The 27,899-nt window shown below is 40.1% G+C and overlaps 1 protein-coding gene across 10 annotated transcripts in view; it reads left to right on the top strand.

Moving 5' to 3' along the window:
* Positions 1-27,899, top strand: part of PPM1B (protein phosphatase, Mg2+/Mn2+ dependent 1B) — a 101,453-nt gene that overhangs the window by 63,517 nt on the left and 10,037 nt on the right. For 8 of the 10 annotated variants that reach the window (XM_019549384.1, XM_019549382.1, XM_019549379.1 and 5 more), the window contains 3 exons: positions 17,598-17,709; positions 18,982-19,039; positions 27,423-27,890. In XM_019549384.1, the coding sequence (XP_019404929.1) occupies positions 17,598-17,709; positions 18,982-19,039; positions 27,423-27,713 (461 nt within the window). In that variant the 3' untranslated portion in view covers positions 27,714-27,890. Of the gene's footprint in view, positions 1-17,597; positions 17,710-18,981; positions 19,040-27,422; positions 27,891-27,899 lie in introns of those variants that run through there. The other 2 variants (XM_019549385.1, XM_019549386.1) reach the window with 1 other exon arrangement.

Raw genomic sequence — 27,899 nt, 5'->3', positions numbered from 1 at the left:
TTGAGCTGCTGCAAGCTCACGTGCCTGCATGTGTGCCCCCCTGAGTGTATTTTCCTTTGGGGTTTCTTTTGGCTGCTTTTTTGTCACTTGTCTTGTTTAACATGTGTGTGAGATTCTGAAGAGGGCTATTAAGGTGGCATGCATTCCAGTGTCTGTATTTGCACTGATATAGCTGGAGCTGATGATTTCATTCCTTAGCATCTGGGGATGAGATTTTTAGAATAGAGATGAGGGTTAGCTGTCTGAAATCTGAAAGCAGGAGTTACTGAGGTGATGTTGGTTGGCTAGCATAAGCGACTGGAAGGGACAGAATGATGTTGACCAGATGTGATAAATTGGGGTCTGGGCAGGCTGCTAATAGGTTTAGAAGATAACAGCCACAACCATGTCAAGTACTTCCTGATTATTGACAGGTAAAATATTTTCCATTTCTTTTACCCTTTTCTTGCACCTGTTGTTCATAAGTTTGTTGTATTAAGATTAGAGTCCTATAAAACTGAACTGCTCCCTGGGGCTGCTACTTATTTCTGTTTGGAGAAATGTAGCCAGTGAGCATTGCTGAGCATTTTTCCCTTGTCAGAAGCTTATCAAAAGTGCTCTACAATTTGCCCTAGTTTTTTGTTGCTTTTGACCTGTAAAAATTTAAATGGGTTAGGGGAATCAGTCTTAAGAGACAAGCTCTCCCTCCCTGTGACATATTGCCATAATTGAAGTCACTGGAGATGCCTGAGCTTTCAGTATGAGAAGAAATGTTTGGCAAGATGCTATATACCTGGGAGTTGGGCTTTTCAAACATTTATCCTCTTCAGACCTGTAACAGTATGTGTTTGTTAGCTATCTGAGTGCTGTGTATGTACGTGGCACTTCTTTCTCTTTATGTCTTTTTGGATATGGATAGCATGTGAAACAGGGTATTACATGAACAATTTGAGTTGGTTATTGGGTTTTTAATGCTATTTCTTGATTGTTTGACTTGAACTGATAGGCTTATTTAGTGCTTTTAAAACATTGTCGGGATGCTCAGGATTGGATCCACACACTTGTAGTTTATTTAAAATCAAAATATTATTTAAAATTAAATAAATATGATTAGGTATAACAAAGAAGTAGTCCTTTCATCCTAGGTACAAAATATTCAACAGAAATAAGTTGCACAAGAAATTTGTCAGTTATATTTCAGCTGCTTTTGATTTTCCCACAGGAGTTCCCCCTGTCATTCAGTATTCTGTACGTTGGATAAAGTGTAAGACCTTTAAGTGACAAATACTTGACAAGGACTGAGAGTTAGAGTATTCAAGGATTTTTATCAGGACTAGAAGAAAATAAAGAAAATGGAAGAGAATGCAGAAGAACTCAGTTTTCCCTACTCATTTTCTCCATATATTTCCTTTTTTCTCAATAAATTTATTGAATCTATGGCATTTTGGCAAATGTCTATTTTTATTAAGTGACTATGCAAAGAGAATGAGGGTCTGTAGTTTTATCATTTAAGTTTGTGTATCAAGTATTCATAGGACAAAACCAGATTTGGGAAATCTTGAATAAAATACTTTAAACCATTCAGCTGATCAAGAATGGAAACTGCTTCTGTGAGAAATGGTTTGCCTCCATTGCACATTTCTTGCATTCGGGTAAATTTTTTAAATTGTCCCTTGTGATGCATGTAGTCCTCAGTGAGAAAATTGATGTTAAGTTTGGGTTGAGAAGTGAGAGATTTAATTGAACAGTGTTTTTCTTTAGAATATTCAGGCCTTATCTGATGCTGTATTAATATTTTGTGCACTGTTTTGGGTAGAGTTAATGAATGGGCACCATTTAAAGGGGATTTTAGCTGATTTTGCATTCTAATAGACTTTGCAGTTAAACCTTTCATCTGAGAGTTGTTACTGATTTTGAAATTGCCATTTAACCTAGTGTTTAGGCTGGTTTCTGCTAGTTGAATCTGTGTTTTCTTCAATATATTTGTGATGGAATTTATTCTGTAAAATGCTTAGTGACCTTTGACTAGAGCAGTGTTTCTCAACCTTGTTAGACTTGAGGCACCACTTGGAAAATGCCAGCTTTTAGTTTTCACTCATTTCTTGATTATGGAAAAATATTGAAGCAATCTTTTTCTGAGTTCTTTGCAATAGAAGGACCATGATAGGTCAGAATGTTTTTGACACTATGTATTCCTATTTGAAATTGCTGAATTAATCTTGCAAGTCATGTTTATACACTCAATACTATTAATGTTGAGCATCACCCAAAAAAAGATTTCATGGTTCCAGAGGATGCTGTGCCCTGCTTGGTTGAGAATCACTGGACTGAACTGTATTGTCTATAGACTGTAGTCACTGCAGTGATCAGAAACAACATGGTAGTGTTCACGCCCTGGGGCTGTAAGGAATAACTGCTACTGTGGAGGGAGGTGCCAACAGCTGTGGGGCCAAGAGAGCAGGTTAAACCCCCTTGTTTGTGGCCATGCTGATACCTGACCTTACAGCAGCAGCATCTCCCACAGCTGGAGCCTCATGTGTCTTTTTTTTCTTTTTTCCATGATCTCTGCTGCTGTGCCCCATTTACCAAGTGCCTGGGGTTCATGCCCTGTTCGCTGGCTGTTATTTATGCTTCTGGTAGTGATTAATCTCAGACTTTGGTTCAGTAAGGTATTTAGGCAGGTGTTGAAAGTTAGGTTGTGTTTAAGTCAGGGGCAGGCAGTTCTTTTGGGCGGAGGGCTGCATCCTGAGTTTTGGACAGCTATCGAGGGCCACGTGACACGCAGTCAGGGGCAGATGAATATAATTTTCTAAATTTTTTTAGGGGCCCCTTGGGCTAGATAGTGGCCTAGCGGGCTGCATGTGGCCCACAGGACGCATTTTGCCCACCCCTGGTTTAAGTGCTTTGCTAGATTAGGGCTTCAAAGAGTGAATTATAATTGACCTTATGAAAATAAATTGTTAATTGATAAAAATTCTCTGCATAAAGTTTTTAGCATTAGAGGGCAGTGGTTATCATGTAGTAAAAGGATGACCAAGATAGAGCCCACAGGCTGGATCTAGCTGATGAAGCAGTGTCATCTCAGCTGCAAGGCTCTCCACAAGTCTGGAAATTTGGTAGTGGGAAAGTAATGGTAGCATTAATTGCTTTGGCAATTGAAACTGCTGCCACTCAATCTGTGAGCTTTTTCTTTGTAGCTTTATGAAGACAGTGCTGCAGATGATTCGGAAGTTTACTTTTACAGCCGTAAGAACTAAACACTTGAAAATCAAAGGTTGGATCTAGTAGGAGTTGTAGATGGTACTTGCTCTGGAAAACTTCTGTTTGTTCCCAGTAGAGTGGATTTTTCTGTTCTACTAATACACCAGGAATCAGTTTGTCAAGAAAGTAATCTTGTGTTCCCAAAAAGATTCAACCAATGAAAGGAATATCTTGCAGGACTAGATGAGTCACAAAAATAGATATACAAACAGATAAAGGTGATTGTTACAAAAAGACTTCAGGATTTACTTGCTATGAATCAGATTTTTCAAAATTTGGGAAATGCAGAATGTGCATATAATTGGAATGCACAGTTGAACAAAATGCTAATGACTTTTGTATTCTTTGCATATACAAGATCTTGTAAACCTGTCCAAGGTACTTATTTTAGTCAGCTGATGCATAGGAACACCCTCCTATGGTTTTGAGGCAAATGTAGGGACAGGATAATTACGTCCTGACATATATGCTTGGATATTTTCACTCAGAGAAAATGGTTGGGCAGCAAAAATCAACCACCAGAGAAGAATGTTTAGCTGTATTAGAGCTTCTGCTAATGACTTCAGCCTCTATCTTTGATTTCTCATACACAGAAGTATTTGGTCCCATTTAGCTACTGTTCAGCCTCTTTGTAGCTAGGAGCAGACGTGATGTCTAAGGTGGGTTAAGGAATGTATTTACTCATTGTGATGTTGACTGATTGGAGGGATTTGTTACAGCAGATGTTGTCCTAAGTAGAGAATGGAGAAGGTATGGGAAAGTTTATGCCATGTAGCTGGTAGGTGGAAACAAAATGGTGGAAAGGAAGAGATGGTGGGTCTGAGGGTTCTGTAAGAGGACCATATTAGATAAGTAATAGTATTTGGAGAAAGGAGGAAGGAATGGAATGACTCAGAGCTAAGAGTGAGCTCATGAGAAAAGATAGAGCATGGTAACTGCTGAGCCCTCCCTTCTTCTGCCCACCACCCACTTCCCCCCAAACCTCCCCAAAAACAGATGAAGGGAGGCCATGCTACTCAAAGCAATGGTAAAAGAAAAAAAAAAGGAAAAAAGAAAGAGTGAAACAGGAAAGGTTAAAAAGAAATGCTATCCTGTCTGTGGAGCTCATGAGTTTCAAAAGAAAAGGAATTGAATAAATCTAAGAAAAGGAAAGAATGAAATGTGTAGTGTAGGGAGAGATGAAAGTTGAGCTTCTAGAAAGATTTTTTTTAAATTGTATTCCTTATTTTTGTTTTCCCTCTGTCAGGTGGATGCAAAAAGAAAATTATGCATATAATCTTTTTTCTAATCACATGTGTAACTTTATTAATGTACTTTTCATAGCAGTAGTATGAATATAATTAATAGTATGAATATACTTGCCAATATAATGGCAAGAATGTGTTAATTAAAACAACAAAAAAACCCTCTTATTTACCCAAAATGTTGGGTGGAAACTGCCATTGACATCCTGGATGGAACATATATGTTGCCTACTCATACACTGTATTGGCTCAACAGAAAAGTTAAAAGCAGTATATTTTCATGTAGTATGTTTCCTTATGCCAAGTAAGAATGATTCACCTTTACTATGAAATTGTTTATTTATGAAATACTGATGTTAAGGGCTTGAGAGAGACAAAGAATGAGGAACAGAAAGATGAAACTGTTCTAAATAACTAAAATACAGACTTTTTGTTTGGCTCTCGAACTGCAGTTCTTAACAGGTTATGAAAATGTCACATGATTGTTATTGTATTTGACATAGGGGTGCCTTTCAGTAAAAGTACTTTTAATTAGAAAACTTGTCCTGTTCTTCATTTCAGAACCTTAGAAGAGTAGTTGACTGAGAGATTTTAATTATCAAGGTAGTTGAACTGGCAATTTCCATTCCCAGTAACTTACCTCTTAATAGAGATGACATTCTTTTGAAAAACTGCTCTATAAAGTTTCATGGGATATTTTAGTTAGGTTTAATAAAAAAAAAATTATCTGTTTGTACACTGGAGTGTACATAGTACACAGAATAGCAATCTGGAGATAATCTTGTATTCTGAGGTGAAAGTAAGGGTGCTTGTTAGATTTGTTCATATTGTTAAACAGTATGAAACATCAAGTTTTATAATCAAACTATTTTAAGGTTTACTAGTAGAAGTCATTGACTGTGTGCTGCTTTAATTTTTTTTATATGCCTTTTTCAAGTTTGTTTTTTTTAAGTACTGTTTAGAAGTCACTCAGCAGCTGGGTCTGTGAAGCTTGTTTTTTAAAGGGATGATATAGTCTAACTCTTACAAAGCTAGTTTTGGATCTTGACATCATCTACAAAGTGTACTACCACATTCCAAAGGCATCAGTCACAAGATTAGTTCTGAAATATATTTGAGAGGTTGCACTTGATGGCTCAAGGTCAATAATTCATTTATCTGACAGTGAACATAATTGTATCTCCAGGTTGAAGAAATCTACAAGTGGTACATTCAGAAAACAATCTAAGCCATTTGGGTAGACAGATGATGAGTAAATAGCACATCACTTTGGGTCAGTAACTGTCTAAATTTTCAGTGTTGTTAATTTCTTATAAATGGCTCCATGCACCAGCCATACTTTTTCTAAAAGCTCCGGATGGGTCATACAGAGAGAAATAGGAACACGAGTCAATATGACTCGGTTTTATTGGAATACTTTGAGTAATTTGGAGAGAGATCATAGTAGGCAGAAAACTGGTTTTTCAAAATGAAAGAAAGGGAGTATTTCTCTTAGATGGGGACAGTTGTACATGACTTTAATATTGCTCTCAAACTTGTTTCCTATTGGCTTCATTAGTGTAGTATGTTGTATTACTGTTTATGCTTTTTCATGGTGTGTAAACTCTTTTTCTGTACTATGATACATTATATGAAACAGTCTTCGGCCATTTCTATGGTAATATACAGATTTATATGGCAAAGTTTCATCTCCCCTCTCTGTGTGCTTACATGGCACAATGTAGTACTTTGCAGAAACACCAGAGCTAACTTTGAATGAGTACAACAAATAAGCCAGGTAAAGTGGCATGCTAATTAGCCTTCAGGACCCCCAACTAGTATGTTCAGACATGGCTTTAGTCTTTTTAAAGCGTTGTGACCTGTGTAGAAGGAAGTTATGTGCACAATAGTAAAACTACAGGTTAGTAAAGGTGTTCCAGCTGGACCATCTTTTTTTAAAATTAAAGATGTTAGCAGAGTTGTGTTTGTGAGAGCTCCAGGAATCGAGAACTTGCCCCATTTTGGTCTGCCCTGATCTGGTTACCTTTCTAGATGCACCATGTTTTAGTAAGGCCTTTAGACAGGCCTTAGAAAGGAGTTGAGTATATTTTCTAGACCCACGGTCTGCAACACATGGTCCACAGGCTGGATCTGACTTGCACAGCCACTGGATCTGGCCAGTGGAGTCAGGGGGCTGGGCTTTGAGGAGCTGTGCCAGGGCCAGGTGGAAGCTGTGATCATATCACCACTCTTCTTCCTGCCTACAGCACAGGCACAACTTCCTGCTGGTAGGAATCTAAGCAAGGGCTGGGTAGCTTCCACACTGCTCCTACAGCAGTTCAGCTATTTTGCAGGGAGAAGCAGTGGCAGTGTGGACTCAGCTTCCTGTTGCTTGGTCCTGGCTCAGTTCCTCACAACTGAATGCTGCACCTGTGCTCTCAGATGCCTGGGCTCAGTCCCAGCCCTGGCACAGTTCCCCATCAGCTGGTAGCTGCACTTGTGCCCCAGCAGTTGAGGGGACTGGGAGGATTGGTGGCAGTGCTGCTTGAATCTCATTATTTAACTCAAAACAAGTATTTGCTTAACTTTTAATATAATGTTATAATCTTTGGAGGTCATCTAGTCCAACCCCTTGCCTGCAGCAAGATCATCCGTGTCCAAAGTAGCCCATAGAAATCCTTGTCTAAACAATTATTTGAACTACAGACAACTACAAGGCATAGCAGCTTAACCTGCCACAGGTACAGCAGGGGAACGGTGGTGGTTGGTGTCCTGCTATTTGAAGGGGTTGTTAAAATAGGTTCAAGAGAGCCAAGGAAGAGGACCAGACCCGCTGCTACAGAGCAAGGCAAAAAGCCTCACATTCCATACTAATTTAGGACTAGGGTAAAATTCTTGCCTGACTCCAAATGTGGCAGTGCCTTTAACATTGAGCAGAAGGGAAGATCCTCTAGCTAGGAACAGCAGGGTTTTAGTCTAAATAGGAATGCTGGTACGCCTCACTCAGAATGCCCAGCGTTGGCAGTCACCCAGTGCTTCTGAGGAAGGTGAAGTAAAAAATTCCTTCCTTGTCCCATGTGATAATTAGCAAAGCCCAGAAAATGCCTATAGCATAGTTCTTAGCTGCTCTTAGATCATCCCTGAGCAGTGTTTATCCAACCTCTTCTTGAAGACCTCCAGTGATGGAGGTGCCACAACTTCCTTTGTGAATCTGTTCCACTGACTCAGTGTTCTAACAGTGAAGAGGTCTTTCCTGATATCTGGTCTAAACCTGCTTTGCTGCAATTTTAAGTCATTGCTTTTGCAGCAAAAGAGGCCAGGTGTGTTCCTTCTTTGACAGCCTTTCAGATATTCAAAGGCTGCTATCATGTTCCCTCTTAATAAACCTTTACGCAAGCTGAAGGTGGAGACACAGTCTGAATTTAAAGACTATCTTCACATGCTTTTGTTTTTAAAAATGGTTTTCAAGAATAGCAGACGTCTAATTTCACATAACTGCTTTTTAAAGCATGGCAGGATGCATACTGTTTGGGACAGGGCATAAAATTCCCCAGCCTGATTGTTATGCGATTGTCAACGCTGGTGGGGACAGCCCCAGGTCTGTGGTGTATACCATGCATTTAATTTAAGGTGGCGTACAAACCAGTCAAAATGATGTTTCACAGATGTGTATTTATACGTGAAACATCTTTGTGGCTGGTTTACCATTTAATGGTGCCATGAATTGGTTGAACGTGTGGCCTGTTACAATGTATGGCATGATTAACATGTTAATCACATCAAAAACTTAACATCTGCCAGAGCCCTTATAAAAGTAAGGTTGGAAGGGACCTCAGGAAGTTTAGCCTAACCTGCTATTAAAAACTTCCAAGCATAGGGATTCCACAACCTCTCTAGGTATGGCATGAGTCATAATCATAATACCTTCCAAATCTCTCGCCCTGAGGTATCTTGGCTCTGCAAGAGATTTTAGATCCTATTTTTAATATACACAAGAACAACGGAGTAGGATATTACCTTACAAAGTCATTTATCAGATTATAATATAGGTATATATTTATGTTCGTTAAGTAGTTCTGCTATTTAATAAATCACATCTTTTCAAAATCTATATGCAAAGCTGTTTTCTGTAGCTTGAATTTGACAGTCATAAAGCTAAAGCTTGTTCATGTATTGTAGGTTAACAGATGTTGATGCTTCCTGTTTTTTGGGGTTTTTTTTTTCTTTTTAAATTTTCCTTTTCTAAGATTTACCAACGCTAAACTGCCTGTGGGACGAAAAATGTTTCGCATACTAAATATTGTGGATTATATTATTCAGATCAACAGTGGGGAAGGTAGCAGTAGGAAATTGATTTTACTAGGATCTTCATGAGTAATGTTTGAGTTCTTTAATTAGATTTCTAATGAGAAGATTTTGATTTCTTATAATTATTGGCTGGTCAATAATTAGCCATCAGCATCGGCCCAAAAATCTTTCTCGGTGAACCCGTACGAAAGACAGAATTATTACAGACCTTGGTATGATTCACACTTGCTGCTGAGTGCTTCAGCTATAATACTTAATCATTTTTCAAGCAGTTCTGTAAGACGAATGGAAGTTGTTATCCAAGTTTTTCAGTTTGTGAATTGAGGCACAACAAGATTAAGGGCAAAAATCTTCACTGGTTTTGGATGCCCAATTTGAAATGATTGAAACCTGTTTTTGAAGAGTCTTTGGCAAGAATGCTGATAAAAACTTTGTTAAGAAAACGCAGTTGGGTTGTTCCACTAACTTAGGTTGCAGTTCTGACTGTTGAGCTCATCGGACTCTCTCGGATTCCATGGGGCAACTAGAAAATGAGGAGCGATTGATTAGTGACTGAAGTTTAGTTTAAGTGACCCATCTAACTAGATTCTAGGGGCACATTCAGCTGCCCTAATTATGAGAGAGTCATTTCTCTTCCTGCAGTTCTCTGCTTAATTTGCTCTACTCCTAGCTTTTGCAACAAGTGAAGCAGGAATCCTAAAAAAAAATCCTCACACAATACTGATTTTCCCAGACTAGTTCTTTCCTGTATGCTGAGTGAGGTAGGTGTTTTCTGGGGGAAAACATAGCATGGGAACATGCAGTCAGGTGGTATAATAATACATACATGGAGGCAGGGGGAGAAGGCAGGGATTAAAATTAAGCAGGCAATCTCAATTGTGGCATTTCCGTACTTGTTAGTATTTGATTTTACAAACTTCATGGTTTGTTTTCTAAGAGTAATTATTTGTAAATAACATCCTAGGTGTTTGGGGCTGTGGAGATGGGAAGAAAGACTAACTGGAAACAAATTATGTTGTATGGCATCATGGTGATCCAGACAGGTCATCAACAGTCTGGAACCTATAAATTGTCTTTACAGTTAAAGCTAAAGTTGACCTTTTAAGGTAATCCTCAAGTTCATACATGGTTATCTTTTATACCTTAACTCTTAAGTGCAAGCCATAGTGACGGTTAGCTCTTTGGCTAGAAATTCTGATAAACCAGGTATGAGGTGGACCTTGTCCCTATCTATCTCCTAGCCTTTCTGGTTCTTCAGTTTCTGCCAGCATCAGTCCCACATTTCTCTATACCTCTTTTTGGCTCTTATGCACCCCATTTCCCTTCTTTACTACTCATAAATACATAGCTGGAAGGAGAAATAAGGAATCTGCACACTGATTAAGGTTCTGCAGGAAAACTGGGATACATCTTAGTGCTGTTCTTGACTTGTAGTACAATGTGGATAGCTTTGGTGTGGGCACAAAAGATGGTATAGATGAGGAAGGATAGCTCATATGGTTTAGGTTAGCTGGGGTGACCTTAAGTTGACGGGAAGTACTTCTACCATATACCTCTGCCACTTGAGTTAACCAAGTAATTATTGGTATCTTGTCCTCTTGTACATTGTCTTTTCTGTCCTTGGAGAGGTAGTTAACTGTTAGTTTGGAGTCAGGCAGAAGGCAGGCAGGCAGGCACCTTAAGGATTTAGTTGGCTCAGAGAGGCATAAGCCTTCACGGGTGACCGTCTACTTTATTACATGGCAACATGTAGTTTGTTTATGAAAGTTTATGCCTCTCTGAATCAAATAGTCCTTAAGGTACTATCCTGCCCTTCCTTCTGTTCTTACAGAGTGACCCTCTGTGATTTTTGAGGCTACTTCTGGGTAATCTTGCCTGAATGGAGGTATATATATACATTTTTCTCTTTTAGAGATTAGTGTTGAGCTTTTAAAAGATACATTTTTACAGAGATTTGCCACCTATTATAGTAGGGCTCAACAGTAATTTATTTTTGAGAAACCACAAACATGTGCAAGCTGTAGAATATTTTCAATATATTTTATGAAATCCAGGTTTCCAGGTGCAGTGACACTCTCCTGCTTTCTCTGATCTCTTTTATCCATGATACCATTTTAGCTGTACTGACCTCTCAGTCTCTTAAAATTTAGTGCTTAGTAGAACTTCAACCTATAAATCCTACCACCTCCCCCTTCAGGCTTCCTTGTACGGTCTGAACAAAAAATATCTGCCACATACAGCAATATTGTGGGGCTCCCCTTCACTTCTGACAGAGTCCCAGGACTGCGCAGCAGGGGGCAGGGAAGGCAGCCGGCTCCAGCATGGGGCTTCCCCTAGTGCGCTCCTGGGTACAGGAGCTGTAGGCATGCTGTGTGGAGTCCCCACGATAGAGGTGGGCTGGGCAGGCTGTGCTTCTAGCTGCAGTGCACAGTGCTGACTGGAGTCATTGGCTGCCCGTGTATGCTGCTGCTCATGGTGGAGTCTGTGCGCCATGGGGTGGAGTGTGTACGGAGTCCCCGCATGGCCCTACCCTCCCGCATACCCCACAGACGGCACACACTGACACCCTGCCTCCACTATCCCCCACACATATACCCCCCAACACGGCCACATCCCCTCACAAACTACCACATACACCTCACCATACACACGCCTCTACTCCCCCTTGCTCTTCCCAGACTCTTCCTCTTCTCTTCCTCCCTGCCTTACTGTCAGATGTTGCTCTGGCTTACCTGTTCCCGAGCTCAGCAAGTGGAAGCTCAGTCCTTGCCTGGCCACGCAACAGTGGAAGTGCTGCTGATTGGTTGGGCAGGCAATGCAGCAATGTCTGCACTGCTGTTTGGCTGGATAGAAGAAGGAGTTTCTAGGTGTTCTGTGGTGGGAAAGACCCTAGGTCCAGCCAGAGGTGAGCTGTGCCTGACATGAGGTAGGGAAGGGGGTTGAGGGGGGGCAGGAGGCTGTTGCAGGTTTGGCTCTGCCCCCATCACAAGCTCCAGGCCAGAATCAGAGCCACAGCAGATGAGCCACAGTTCCTGCATACCCCCTCACTTCCATTCCCCACACCCCCGCTGCCACTTTCCCCGCTTTCCTGCCTTCCCGCCAGCTGCTCTGCACCATGTGGCTCCCATCTGCATGGCCAGACCATGGGATTCAGCAGGAGCCAGCCTGGCCCGGCTCAGCCCTGGCCAGAGAACTGGGGTGATCACTTCACGGTCCTCCCTTTCCTCGTCCCCCCCACCCCTTTTTACCTGAATTTCCCGCTCAGGTGCAGGCAGGCACAAACAGCCCCATGGTCCCTGGTGGGGGAGCGTGGCTGGGGTGGCCTAGCTGTTCAGAGTCCTGCTGTGGCTTCCCCTGGGTTCTATTGCCCCTGGCTCCTGTTATCTTTCACAGGCTGCCTGAGGCAAATAAACATTAATTTTCTAAATTTTTTAAGGGCCCCGCGAGCCAGATAGAATGGCCTGGTGAGTCATATTTTGCCTACCCCGGGCTAGGATCATCCAGCTATTAACATTTTTGCTTTAGTTTTTAATAAGAAGGGCTGCGGAACTTCTGCTCTAGGAGAAGGCTCAGCCTAGGCTCATTGCCTGATGCTTTCCTTGTCGAAAGGCTAGCTTTATCTTGCTGCCTCTTAATTCTGTGAAAACTTCTAAAGATGAAGCAAGACTTGAACAGTTAATTCTACTAGTCCCAGCCAAGCCAAGATGGTGAGGAGCCTGAACCAGATTTTCCAGAAAGGTAGAATAGGGTTGTCCAACTTCAGCACCAGTCAGGCCGGGATAGCGTGCTGTGCAGGTCACACTGCAGGGCATCTCCCCTGGAATCTGTTTCTGTTTACGCAGGCTGCACCAGTGTAAACATCCCTGCTGGCCTGCCCTTCTCCACACACTAGTGGGAGAGGCAGTTGTAAGGGCTCACAGGCCACATGCAGCCTGCAGACCACATGCTGGGCTGCTTATATCTCACAGGCCTCCAGTTGGGCATCCTTGAGGTGGAATATCTCATCTGCAACTTCATATGTTACATCAAACAGCCTGGATGCTGTATAGCTTTTGATGATCAATGGCCTGCTGTCATCTTTTGGAGACTTCTTCATTCATATTGGAAGATGTCAGACAGGCTAAATGGACTAGGTTATTGGCCTTGGTGTTGTTTAACATTTTTTTAAAATAAGGTTTTGTTTAGATTTAATTTAGATTGTTTAGACTCTTTTTTAGATTACCTGCTAGAGTTGAGGCCTGATGACTTGTTTCACCTCTTTCCAAGTGTATGTACTCCCTGTCGTAGGTCATCATACACCCTGAAACGTCAGTCTATCTTATTTTTCTAAGCAGTATTGAATATCTTAGTTGAGCTCTTAATGAACTTCATTTTGGCTTGAAGTCTGGTTCCTTAGTGATACCTATACCTGGGCCCTATCTAAACTGACCTGATAGGTGTCTAAACAAGATTTATGTGAAATTAAGGTGCATAGACATAACGGTTGTATTGCTGTCAAAGATGCCATGCAAGCTGTGTAGTGTTGTAACTGTTGAGTCTGCCTGGTTCTGTAGTTATATAGATGTAGCAACGCTGCTCCAAATTCAACCTTGCTTTACTCGGGGTCAAAGTTAGATCAGTTTAGCTAACTTTGTATCACTACAGGATAATTCATCCATAATAATTATGTTTGCAACAACTGCTGTGCATTCCTGAGCAGCAATTCCTTCTCCCCTTTTAAAGCAAGTAATATACACTTGTTCATACCATAAGTTACAAATGAACACTCCTCAGCATCCATATATCTGCTGAGATACCTAGTTTCAGTAAGTGTTTCCATTCAATTAAAAAGGCTTGAAAAGATTCTTAGGTGTTTAGTTTTGGGATGCTGTGTGTACCCAGATATGAGCTTCTAGGCGTCTGTCTCAACTAACCTTTTTTTTTTTAAATCGAGATGACAGCTGGGAGGCATCTCAACTCCACCAGATTCTTAGGGTGAGGTTAGAGTGTACAGACTGTTGGGTTGTATGCGTGCTCTCAGCATGCATATACAAAGCACAGGGGTTTAGATTATTCTTTTGGAGAAAAGTACCTACATTTTAGTCAGTGCAGTGTGAGACAAAGTGGCTTGGAGATCAGTAGCTCTTACTCCTACAACCCTTGCTTGGTATGCTTTTGACATTGATAAGAAGCTTCTTGCCACTCCATCTGTGGCCATCATTTTGACAAGGATGAATTAGCGATTTAGTGTAAGCCACCAAATCAGGAAGAGGAGCTGGATGAGGCATTCTTCAAGCACCACCACCCCCTTCAGGTTTCCTTGTACAGTCTGAACAAAAAATATCTGCCACATACAGCAATATTGTGGGGCTCCCCTTCACTTCTGACAGAGTGTCAGGACTGCGCAGCAGGGGGCAGGGAAGGCAGCTGGCTCCAGCGTGGGGCTTCCCCTAGTGCGCTTCTGGGTACCAGAGCTTCAGGCATGCTGTGTGGAGTCCCCATGATAGAGGTGGGCTGGGCAGGCTGTGTTTCTAGCTGCAGTGCACAGTGCTGGCTGGAGTCACTGGCGCCCATGTGTTCAAGAAGTATATCCAAAAGCTAATTTCCTGTTCCAGAAAATGAAGGATACAACTAGGATGTCTTGGATGTTGTCCTGACTAACAGGAAAGATTTGATGGAGGATGTGAAGGTGATGGGTAACTTAGGAGGAAGCGGTCACAGTATGATAAAATTCTAGATCCTGAGATAGGGAAAGTGTGAGGTCAGCAAAATTTAGGACCAGATTTAAAAAGGCAAATTTCATCCAACTCGAGGAGTTAATAGGCATGGTGCATGCCATGGGAGCATAGATTGAAGGATAAAGGTGCCCCGAAGGGCTAAGAGCTTCTGAAGGGCACAGTGTTGAAAACCCTAAAACAAACTGTCCTAACACAAAGGAATACCAGTGTGGCTGCACAAGGAGCTTCTAAAATGCTTCAGTGCAAAAATTAAAGTATGTGGTCAATGGAAGAATGGACAGGTTGCCAAGGAAGTGTACCAAGAAATAGCAGGAACCTGAAGGGACAAAATAAGGAAGGCAAAGATAAAGAATGAGCCACACCTGGCAAAGGAGGTTAAGGACAGTAAGAAGAAGTTCTATAAATAGGTTAGCCAGAAAAGAACCAAGGAAGCTGTGGGTCCTCTGTTAACAAGCCAGGGGGAACTCCTAATCAAAGATGCAAAGAAGGCAGAGCTACTCAACAGCTACTTTGCCTCAGTCTTTACAAATATTTAAGTTGCCAGACACCTGATAGGGATTATCTGGATAAGGAAGGGGGCAAGCTGAAATGAGATAAGAGAGCTTTTGTTGCATCTGGATGAATTCAAGTCAGCAGGGCCAGATGAACTTCATCCCAGGGTGCTGAAGGAACTGGCAGAGGAGCCCTTGGCAGTGATCTCCATGAAATTGTGGAAGACAGGCCAGTTACCAGAGGACTGGAAAAGAGCTAACATAACACTCTTCTTTAAAAACGGCAAAAAGGAGGACCTAGGGAACTACAGACAGGTTAACCTCACTTCAATATTTGGGAAGTTACAGGAGCATATCCTAAGGAAGGCTTTTTGCAAGCACCTGGAGGAGGAAAAGCAGATCACAAACAGTCGGCATGGATCTATGAAAAACAAATAGTGTCAAACTTGATCCCCTTCTACAAAGTATTGACATGGGTGGATGAAGAGAAAGTCGTGGATGTAGTGTATCTAGATTTCAGCAGGTTTTGACAAGATCGCACACAGTTGTCTCATAAATAAATTGGAGAAATGTGGGCTGGATAAAAGTACTACAGGGTGCACAGCTGACTAGCTGAAAAGCTGTAAGTAAAGGGTAATTTTTAATAGGCCCATGTCAGAAGGGCAGGTTTTGATTGGAGTCCCACAGGGGTCAGTCTTCAGCCCAGGTGCTGTTCAATGTGTTTATTGATGCTGTCAGAGAAAGTTTATTGGGCAAGTTTGCAGGTTACACAAAACTGGGAAGGATTGTGAACATGGATCTTGATAGATTATAAAGTTGGGCTAGAGCTAACAGGATGAAGTTTAATTGCTGACAAATGCAAGGTGATGCGCCTCGGGAGGAATACTCCAAAACATAAATATAAAATGGGTCCTTGTCATCGGTGTTCCTTCATGGTCAAGGTTGATCACTCCCATGGCTCACAGGCTTGCAGATGATTCCACTGATGGCTAAGAAGGTTTGTTCTAGAGGCACAGACTCACTGGCAGACACTGCACGTGGTGGTTAGGGGGAGGGGCAAACCATATATTTCTCAGTCTTGTTTTCTTTCCTTCTGTTTCTGTCATTGAGCCATTGAGATGTATACATTCTGCATCTACCTGCTCCATCATTGATGTCTCTGTTGTGTTTGATTGCTTTTTGTCTGATGCCTCACCTTCGACCTTGCCACCATGGACTGACCTCCTACTAAGAGTACAGGACTCCTGACAGTGTTACTCTTAGAGCATCAGTACATGCATAAGCCTTTCCATGGTCCCTAGGTCCAGTCAGAACTGTCCTTAGCTCTGACTGGACCTTGGCAATGGTGGCACATGGTGTATGTAGCGGGGCCAGTACGGCACTGTCAACAGGGCCCCCTAAAGCACAGGACCCAGTGCAATCGGGGTCTCTCAGCCAGTCAGCAGTGAGGGGTGCTGCAAAATAGTCTTTGTCTCACCCCAATTTAGGTTAGTCCCTACTTATGTAGATTTTACCTTATGGATTGTGTAGGATGGCTTGGATAGAGATGATCCTGCTTCAGGCAGGGGGTTGGCCTAGATGGTCTCTGGAGGTCCCTTCCAGCCCTCCTTTTTCTATGATTCTATGAAATGTATTACCTAGACAAGCTCTCTCTGTAGGCCCCAAGGTTGTAGCTAAAGATATCAGAATTTCACTTCAGTAGTTTTCCCTAACAGTATTCTTCCAGAAAACCTTGTATTTGAGTTGTCTCATTTCCACACATGCTTGAGATTTTGCTGGGGGGGGAGGAGTCTTGACTTTTACCTGCATATAACTCAGCCCTTTTCAAAACTTCCTAAGATGTTTGATGCAAGGTATTTGACCTGAAATATCAAACGGTACAGTGACTTGTATCCAGAGATTGCTTAATTGGATCTAAGATTCTGTCAGGGTAGGCCACAGGGTTACAGTAATGATGACTGCAACTTTCTGCTAGAGTCCTAGCAATCTTAGTCGCCCCTCTTTGGGACGTCTCCAGTTCAGACCTCAGGAAGACAGCAGCCTGGAGCTCCATATGTATCTTTGCCAAACATTGTCACTGTGGAAGCTTCTACAGTGGATGTTGTATAATATTTGGACCTGCCCGTACTATATCAAATGCTGTTTTAAGTCAGCTGTATATGGAAAAACACTTGAAAGAGGAAGAAATTTTTTGCACGTAATCTGAGTTCTTATAGATACACTGTTTATTGTACATATCCTGCATTCTCTTCTGCTTCCCCACTTCCTCACAGTCCCTGCCATTCTGGGTATCTTTTGTTAAAAAAAGTGGGCAGAGGGATGTCCTTGGCATACAGTATAAGGCAAGGTTATTGCAGGATAAAAATGTATCCAGCCGCAAGTGCTTAAGGTGCATGTGCACTCCCTTGTGGTATATGCATATTGACAATACGTCTTGAACTCCAGTTACTGGTAAGTAATCACTCTGTACATAAAATGGAGAAGAAGAAATCTCCCCCCCCCCTTTTTTTTTTAACTCTTAAATATTTTCTGTGATGTCGTTCTTGTCAGGGTAATAACATCCTGCATTTTACTGTTAAGTTGTGTTTACTGTTGGTTAATTTTTTTTTTTAAACTAGAAATTATGGAGAATTCAGGAGAGGAAGGAATGCCTGACCTTGCTCATGTAATTCGCATTTTATCTGCGGAGAATATCCCAAATTTACCACCAGGGGGTGGTCTAGCTGGCAAGTAAGTACAATACTGTAGTCCTGGCTTTCTTTAACCATGATTATTTATGTAAGTATACATTTATTTCAGTTTAGTAATAAAGGTTTGAAGAAACATTTAACTTAGCTGACTTTTGGATATTAAACTAGTTCACTTTTTTGTACTATAGAAAATATACATGATATAGTATATCTTGCCACTGACCTCTCCCTTCCTCCCAAAGGGGGTCATCTGAAATTAATGTATTATACTGCGATACATAAGATACTATTTTACCTTCCCATATAGCTATGTTTTAAAAGCATAAAGCCTGGTTTATTTGATTTTTATTTTTTCATGTTTGTTCACAAGCTACAGAAATTATTAGTAGAATCATGATAAAATAATAGACTCATTAGGCAATTTTACATGCTACTCTTAATTTCTGGTGTAAAGGCCCAGTGTGTCTTAGGATCAATGCCAGTTTATTTTACCTGTTCAAAGGAAAGTTACACTCATTTTGTTTAGTCTGTTAATTTGAATATTTGACAGGTTGGAAAACTTTCATGATCTTGTGCACAGAAATGCATGCAAAATCAGTTTTTTAAAGCATTTAAAATGCCTCCTGGTGTGACGGAATGTTTTTGTTTCATGTCATTTTGTTTTAGTGGCAATACAACATTTCTGAAACCAATAAAATTTAAAGGAAAGTATTTCCCTTTCCTTCTCTCATCCCCTTCCTTCCCCCTCCCAATTGTTTAAGCACTTACTAAACCAAGAACTAAGGCTGTTCAAAATGTCTTACACTTGGACTCCATTTGACCAGAGTAACCTGTTGCTTAATTTCTGAGCAGTAGGCTCAAAATTGGTGACTTTAAGGACAGATGTAAAATTTTCTCATTCCATAGCTGGTTTATGGCAAGAAATGCAGCTCACATTAGGAACTCTTGGACTGCTGGGCTAAACAGAAAATGTGTATTGAAGAAGACATTACCAACTCTAAAAACCCAAAATAAAGTGAGAATTTCTTAAGTGTTCAGCTCAGGTGTAGCAGGATAAACTGTGAGGGGGAAAAAAAAAGACAGGAGAGCAAAAATTCAGAAGAAAGGAATGTGGGTATCATTAACCTAAGCCTATAAATATCCTTCATTACTGTGTATCTGAATACTGTGTTTAAATCCCTCAGCATCTTTTTGAAAACCTACATAAGCATATGATGCTGACATTTAAATGACAAAATTAGTCTTTGGTTTTATGGTGTAGTGCTTGAATTCTTAAAATATTTTTCTACTATATTCTTTGCTTTATTTTTAGGCGTAATATTATTGAAGCTGTGTATAATAGGCTGAATCCACACAGAGAGAATGATGGGGTAAGTTTTACTTTTGAGTCTTAGACTTTGTTGGCAAAGAGCAAATCTTAGTATTTCATTACAGATGAAGTACACCAAACATAATTTGAGTACCATGTATGTTGTTTGTATCTACATGTGTTTTATGTAAACATTATGAAAACAATTCCAATTGTGTACCATCACTGTCAATAAAATAACATGATACTTTAAAAATTCATTCTTAAAGGGACAGTGAGTTTCTCTGTAATGCCCAGTTGTGAACAGTCAATTTTTAATATAATTTGCTGCTGCTGCTTTTAATTCAGATCTCTGGAGCAACAATATAAGCCATCTTTTAGATGTTTGTAATTTTGTCCTTGTTTTGAAATAAGAAATAAATGCCCTTATAGGTTATAATTTTAGGTATACTATATCAAAAGTATAGCATCAAATTTTGTCTTTCTAATAATCTCATTCCAGTATAAAATGAGTTTTCTGTTGAATGTGTATTTGATGTCAAGGCCACAATAGTGATACTGAACACACTTTTTTTTAGCATGTAAAACAGGTAACAACAGTTAAGGATAGTGTACCATTGCTTACTTCCGAAGCATGTTTTTTGAAGTGCTCTAGAACCAGTGTAATTTAGAATTAAATAAAGTGATAGTTCGTCTGAAAACTTCATCTAATTGTTAAATGATTTTTATATACACCTATGTGTTCAACTCCTGGAGATCTGAGTTTTTAAACCTTTGAACATTTTAATTTAAAAAAGAATTGTTAAGTGAGTTACTGCAACTGTTTAAATAGAAATACTTCCTATTATTGAATTGATTAAGGAATACATTTGTAATTTATAAGTTACCTGTTATAATAGCTGTTCTACAGAATAATGGTAAATGGCATTCATGTTAGTCAGCAACACAGATTTTTCTAAAAACAGTGTCTAGGAGACGGAAGTTAATTATATATTTTTTTTAAGGATTATTTAGTAATTTATAAAGAGCTGATGGCGCTTAGCCTAATGTTGTGTTCTGCCCCAGGGTTCTTATCCTGAACTAATTTGTAAAGCTGATACCACGTCCTCTTATAAGCCTTTCTAATCATGACGCTTTTTACAGAGGCCTATAAGAAAACCATCCACAAATAATAGCTATACTGAGTGTATGTTGGATTTTAAATACTTCAAAATGTAAACTTCAGTTTTATCCATAACTAGTTTCTGTACTGATACAGTCTTATCACCATTAACTTTGTTCTCTTCCCTCTGTATTCTCTTCCCTTTTGCCAGTTGTGTTTTTGGTTGTTGTCTTAAAATTGCAAGGTCTTCTGTGAAAGGGCTGTTTTCCTGCATGCCTGTTTGTTTATGCGATTTATATGCCACCTTTCCCAACAAAGGCTCAGGGCTCAGTAAAATATTTAAACAGAGACCCATAAGCAATATCTTGACTTAGGGTTGTTTATTAGATGTCTGCCCAAATAAGTAAGGACTTACTTAAATTGCACTTACGTGATTTTCACAGAAACTGTGAAAACAGCAGTTTCCACAGTCACTGTGAAACACGGCATTTGCTGTGATTTACCATGGAAGCGCCTAGGGAAAAAAAAAAACTTACTAAAAATAAGATGCTGGCTCTCCGGTGGAAGCCGGTGGAAGCCAGTGGTGCTCATGGCTGTGGCTGCTGGGTCTCACAGCCCACTGTAGGGGGGAGGTGCTGGCTGGTGGAGCAGCATGAAGGAGAGCAACCAAGATGATGGTTGCCACTCATCCCTCCTCCCCTGCTGGGGCCTCTCTGCCAATCCAGTGGTGAGGGGTGGGACCACATGAAGAGCAGCCCTCTCCACCAGTCAGAAGCAAGGGGCAGGGCCATGGTGAAATGTCTGTGACAGTGGCTCTGCATGGTGCAAGTGGATTGTGAAAAAATCTTTGTCTTCCCTTTTTTGGTAGGTCCCTACAAATAAGAAATTCTTGCAGTGCAGAATTTGGTATGGGATGGTCCTAAATTCTTGTTTTGATGCTTGGCTGCATTTGGATAAAAATAAATAGATAATGTTTTCTTCTGTTGCAACTGTTTATAAAATGTAGTTTTAATTATTTATTTGTTTATTTTTTAAATTTTGTCTTGCATCCTAATGGGTTAAGTTTTTAATATCTCTAATCCCTTCAGATCATTCCAGTCTCCTAAAGCAAACATGTTCCCTATTTTATGACCCACCTTCATGTCCTTGGGCATCTGCTGTCTTGTCTCCTTGCTTTTTTAGTTCTCAGGTAACTGCATCCATCCAACCCACCATGAGTCCTAACAATAGGAGCATTGCTTTTTTTTCTGTGCCCCAGGATGTCTTTTTATCCACTTCCAAGAATTGTAACTATGCAGGCTCAATTATAGCACCCAATTTAGAACACTTTCAATAAAAGGAAAAATCTTTCTCTTCTGTCTTATTTTTCCAGAAATGCACCATATTTGTGACACATTCTTCTAAAGGAAACCTGAAAGGGCCAAATTTGGCTATATCTAGTGTTGCTCCACAGAAGTGAAAGCTAGCTTAAGTGCAAGTGTGCAGTGTTCTCTAAGCTACTGGGTGCCATGAAGTATTTTTGGACTCTTTTCATTATTGCTTAATTTTTTATTTGTTTTATTAAACAACATGTGCAAATCTTAGACATGCATACCTGATATAGCTCTGGTGGGCATTCTAAATGTAAATGGAGGATGGGCTTTAACCTTAATGATTATATTTACTTTTGATATGTTAATAAACTTTTTTAGTACAATAAGTGTGGACAGTTTAGCACAGTATGCTTTTTGATCTTTGTAAGGTGAATTTTCTTTTTTGCTAGGCTGTAAGTAGACATTGTATTTGACCCAGTCCTGACTGTCCCAGGTTTGATGTAGATCAAAATAGGGGTGGTACACTGCTCTTTCTCTGCCAGTTGGCAGCTAGCCAGAGCAAATGTCCTTGGCCAGCTTGTTAGGAAATGACCTGTGATAACCTTAGAGGTGCGCACCATGGTGTCCTAGGAAAAAGTGGTGGCACAGTTTATTCCACATACTTTGACGGGACTTGAAGTGGTACAGTAGTCTTGTATGGCTGTGGGACCCTACGCATATATGCTGTCTCCCAGGACAAGTGTGTCTATTGCAGCCCTACTGTTTAGTACAAAATCCTGTGTTAAGGAGTACTCCATGCTCAAAGCTCACTGGAGATTAGGGATGGCGGGCAAGGAGATCATGTAAACCAGGGACAGGCAAAGTCTGGCCCATGGACTGGGTCAGGCCCATGGCAGACTCCATTTCCCAGTAGCCCTTGCCTGCATTGCTGCAGCTGGTTTCCATGGAGACTACAGAAGTGCTGCTGTGACAGCAGGGGGCCAGGGTTTCCATGGAGACCAGCTCCAGTGGAGCTGGCAGGGCACACAGCTGGGCAGGGAACTGCTCTGTGACTGGGGCTGGGATCTTGCAGCAGTGATAGCGTGGTTCAGAGTTGTCAGAGCCGTGATCTGCTGCCCTGGCTCTGGACCATGCTGTCACCACTGCAAGATCCCAGCCCTGGCTGCAGAGCATGTCCTGCCAGTGGTGTTGGAGCCAGTCTCCATGGAAACCTTGGCCCCATGCTGTGACAGCACCACTGCTGCTGGTGTCTCCATGGAGACCAACCTCAGTGATGCAGGCAGGGGCTGCTGGGAAATGGAATCCAGCCTCTGGCCAGATCCTCCATATTGCCACCCCTGATAGAAACATACCAAACCTAGGAGTTAAGTTTTATGCATCAGCTGCAGGAGGTTTGGTGTTGGGATCCTTGAAAGGGGAGCATGTTAATGCTCACACTTAGTGAAAGTCCTGAGTACTGCTGTTTTTTTGTTCTTTAGTAGATGAAAGGTGCCTTAGGCTGTCTGTATACGTGCTTGGAGGCGGGACATGGGGTGTGTTTTAATTAGAGCAGTTTCCAGACAGCCACTCGAATTAAAACAGCTCTCCATCACATGTATTCAGTCCCTCTGTGTGTTAAAATGGCCACAGGGCACCTTACCTAAAGCTCATTTAGTGAGGTTTAGGTGGTAGAGTGGCCCTGAGCCATTTTAAAGCGTACAGGGGGACCTAATGTATGTGATGGTAAGGTGACACTGGCGCGTTTTAATTAGAACATGAAAGAGCACATGTATAGACAGCATTTGTTTTTAAACAGGGACTTTGTCTAATTCACAAGATCTTGTAGGTCAAGGAGCGGGCCACACAGTCTTTCAGACATACTTGCTTCTCACTGCTCTAACAGCCAGCTGAGTTCAGGAAAAAAACCTGAGAAAAGATAACTCAGCTCATTTTAGCTAGTAACTGAATTATTTTTCAGACCTGAGGTCAAGAAAGTATGTTTTCTACTCCTTGACAACCTCACACCAGTGTACCTGATTGGTGATGGTCTGGAAGTGTTCTTCAAAGTGAAATTGGGACTTAAATTAATGTGCTCCTAATACATTATATGAAGCAAAAGCAGAGCTTTATATTAAAAATTATGGGCTAAAGCTGCAGCTAGTGTAAAGCTATGTAGCATGAAAATGCACTAATTTTATACTTGAGAGTTTGTCCCTGTATATTTTTGTGGGTTGTATTCTTGTGTAGATGTAAAACTTTAAAAAAATCTTCTGTGTCTAATATATTTCTGTAACAATCTTTGAAATGTCTGTCTTGTGCTAGTCAAATTTTCAATCATTCAATGATGCTATATCTTGTCAATACTGGATATTATTTATGCTACCTTGATAAAGCCATTTTTTTATATATATATATATATATATATATATATATGATTTGGAATTTCATATTTATAACACACAATCAGCTAAATATTATATACTGTGTGTGAAAACCTGCACTGAAAAGATGATGAAGATACTTACATTAAGTTTTGCAAATTAACATATGTCTGATTGCTGGTACAGAATATATGGCAGTGTGAACAGCTTAATTAAAAGCAGCATAATTTGAGTGTATGTGTGGGCAAATAGAGCATTATAGCCTGATGAATCAGTTCTAAGTGTATTTAATCAAAATAAGGAAAAATATTTTCTCATCATCAGATTTAGGTTTTAAAAATATATAAATAATTTGTAAGAAATCACAGATTTGTCATTTTCTTATGTTGCTTTTTACTACTTTTTAATATGCGCTTAAATAATTTAGAAAAAGGACTTTGATATAAACACGATATCCTTTTTTTAAAAAAAAAAAAAAACCTGTTGAAGAGGGGATCTTCCCTATAATACTGTAGAGCCGTTACAAGGCTGCTCGTGCAGTCTCAGGGATGTAGTAATCACTTCAGGCTCCTGTACACGTGCTCAGAGCCTGCTTCGATGTGCTGGAAATCCCAATTAATTGAGTCTCCCGGAGCATGGAAATTGATGCGCTTCGGCAGCCTTCTGCATCACATGCATCAGTGTCGCTTTGCGTCTCCATGCTGAAAAAAATGGTGGCAGCACTTTGAAATAAAACATGTTTAATGACCTTTAGTTCAAAGTGCCCCACCGCCATTTTTTTCAGCTTGGGAGCGTGGGGCGATACTGATGCAAGCACTTTTAATTAGCTTAACTCGCTAATTAAAGTGCCCAGCGCTACATCCCACAACACAAGTAGAAATGCTTCATGATGTAGACCATGAACTCTGGCTCGCTGCAGACTCCTGCTCAACAGATAACCTTCCTCTGCAGTAAATCCACCTGTCCTGTCTTTCAGATGAGGCAAGGTTCCTCATCTGAAAGACAGGACAGGAACTTTCCCTTTATACTATAAAAGTACATGGGTGCAGAGTAGTAATCAATGTCAACAAAAAGATGCCAGTTACTAATGGAATCTCACTGTTTTGTTTTTGCCCTTCTCACTGTTATCAAAAGAGATTTTCAGAAACAACTTACAAAAAATTAAAGTAAGCTACTGTACAACCAAAAATTAGTTAAAGCTGAAACAGCAGGCAGAGAACTAGTTCTGCTGATTCCTTTAAGTAAAGGTTATTCCTGAAAATGTTCTAGGCTTGTTTATGAAGTGGCTAAACTTTTCAATTTGTAGTTACATGTGTAAGTTTTAGGACCCCAACTCTGCCAACTCACCTAGCTTTAAGCATACAAATAGTGTGTTGAAAACAATTGTAATAGTGTGCTTTACATTGGGCTTATGCTATAGAATCTGTCTGAATTGAATCCCAGATCTTATGATTTTTAATCTTAAGCTTTATACAAAAGATTGGGGTGCAGTAGTTCTGCAGCGTGGAAAATATCCTCCTTGGATACCTGTTTCCTTAAGAAAAGGCAGTTAAAATGAACCCTCATAATAGCAGCCCTTCATATATTCACCTTGACACATGTCTAGCATTAAACCAGGGTTTGAGGTATTTTTGCTTGTTTGAGCATATGCGTTAAAACCAATGCTTAGAACCATATATTAGTTCTGGAAGAGTTCATATTGGCTTGCCAAAATTTCTCTCTACATGACAGGTCATTAAATGAAGGGATCTAAAGGATTTGTCACCTAACTAAATATTAGCAACGTCACAAATAATTCCATCCCCTTTTCAATTTTGTTAAGTCCCACAGGCCTTTAAAAGCTAGTATCTTTGCCTCTTAGGTGCTGGTTAGCTCAGATTTGAAAAATGCTTGCATGTGTTACTGGAGAACTCAAAATATTCGTGAGATGAGGTTCTTAGCCTCCTGCAAAAGTGAGGCTTGGAGAGCTAGCTGGGAGTATATATAATTGCAGCATCCCTTTTGCTGATGTCCTCAGATAAAGCTGTCTTTTTCACAAGGAGCTAAAATATATCCTGATTACACTGAAAATACCTAATTGTCATGCTCAGAAGTCAAATATCTTGGCTACCTGAGCCACTGAAATTGTTCCTGGTTATGAAAATATCAATTAAGTCAGAAATCACCTAGGACTCAAAGTCTCTTAGGCTTCACAGGAACAAGAAACTGCGGTGGAGGTACAAATATTATTCTAAATTTTATGCAATAAAACATGTCAGACACTTCAATAATAAATGTGGAAGAGAAAAAAGACACCCGTACTATGTACCCCATGCTTTTCTAATTACTGGGTTTTTCTTGTGTTGTTTAGTTTCAGCAATGTCAGGGCAGTTGGTTCTTTTAACGATAATGCTTTTTAAGGTGGGATTTCAGATGGATTAAAGCTCTCAAGCTATAGGCCACCAAAATTAGTACAATATTGGAAGAGGTTAAGAAAAAGGAATAAATGATTATAATGAGTCAGATGATTTGCCTTTTATGTCCTTTGTCATGAGAATTACCACCTTCGAGTGGTATCTGACTTCTGTTTCTAGTTTGACAGCCCTGCTAGACTTCATAATTTACAATGTCTCTGGTTCCTCAGAGCAACAGTGCTGTTTTGGCTCCAGTACGGAGCTTTAAATAGCCATTGTGGATCTCAGCCCAGTGCAACTTTTTATCTTTGCTAATGCACACTAGACCCCATCATGGAATAATAAACATTAGTGTCATGCTTTTGCTTTTTTGTGGTGTGTTTTTTTTTTTGTTGATGTTGTTGTTCTTTTGATTCGCCCATTTGGTTGAAGTGGCTTGAAGTAACTCATGGCTCATAAGATTGGATTCCTTTCCACATTGAAAGCCAGGATTAGATTGAGTGCTTTGAGTCACTTGATTTAGTTTTAACATGTATTTTAGCTATTAATTTTCCTGGGCAGTAGTCAAATTTGACGGTGGCTTAGGAAAGGTTGCTAGCTTGTTGCATGTTTGGGGAATAAGTTGTCTTTGGAACAGATTGGTGGAAATTCTTTTTCTTGGCAGTATTTTTACACAGAAAGAGGATCAGATTGCTAGTGTCCAAAAATGTATGATTCTGAAATGAATATTAGTTTAGTGTTTAATTCAGAGCTTGTTCATAGCTTTTAGTTAAGCTGTTCGCAGAAGTGCATTGCTACTGATTCAGTAATGGTTTCCATTTGAAAATATTTCAAATATTGCTTTGGTTTATAGTGTAATCTTAAGTTGCATTTTTTTCAGTTGTTTCTGACACTTATTGGAAGTAATCCATGTACATCAAAAATAATTTCAGTCAAAGCATGAATTCATTATAGAGTCAACAAGTTGACATTATTTTTGTGCCTCACGGAAAGTAGACTGAAATGTTTTTCAATAACATATATATTTGAATGCGTGATTTTAAATGTACAGCATTTTGTAAAAAGAAAAAAGAACCATGAGTAAAATACTTTCATTTTAATGTGCATGTTACTAATTTAAGAAGATGGTATATATTTACATAAGAAGGCATAGAATGTCAGCTCTTTCTTAATCAGAAATGCCTAATTTTATAAAATGCCTTAAAAAAATTATATGTATAACTATAAAATATTCTAGTTTAACTACTGACTTTTGGGGTCTTCAATCTTGAAAAAGGACCCTGGCGAAGCAGAGGAAAGTGGAACGCAGGGAAAATTGGTGGAAGCTCTCAGGCAAATGAGAATTAATCATAGGGGGAACTACCGCCACCTTCTGGAGGAGATGTTGACTAGTTACAGGCTAGCTAAAATACAGGGAGAAGAGAACACAACTGAACCAGCTGCAGCGTCTACTTCAGATAAACATGCTGGACCCAGTGACCCAGCTGCAAACACCCAAACAGAATCTGAGAATCACCTTGCTGAAATACAGAGGTCTAATGAAGATTCAGGGATGAATGAGATGTGATAAACAAGCATAATATCTTTGTATTTCACCCAGCTGATTTGATAATTTGATTTTAGCTGCTCTGTTTATGGCTTATATACAAAAAACTAGAACTCCTGGTTCCAAAATGATACCTGTGTTTATAGCTTAGCATTTTGTCATATTAGTTCTAGAAAAGTCAATTTTACTTTCACTTATATGTACAGA

The sequence above is a fragment of the Crocodylus porosus genome, unplaced genomic scaffold (genome assembly GCF_001723895.1).
Source record: "Crocodylus porosus isolate Cpor-Errol unplaced genomic scaffold, CroPor_comp1, whole genome shotgun sequence".
NCBI lineage: Eukaryota > Metazoa > Chordata > Crocodylia > Crocodylidae > Crocodylus > Crocodylus porosus.
The sequence above is the reverse complement of the archived record's forward strand: the minus strand, read 5'-3'. Positions and strand labels throughout refer to the sequence as shown.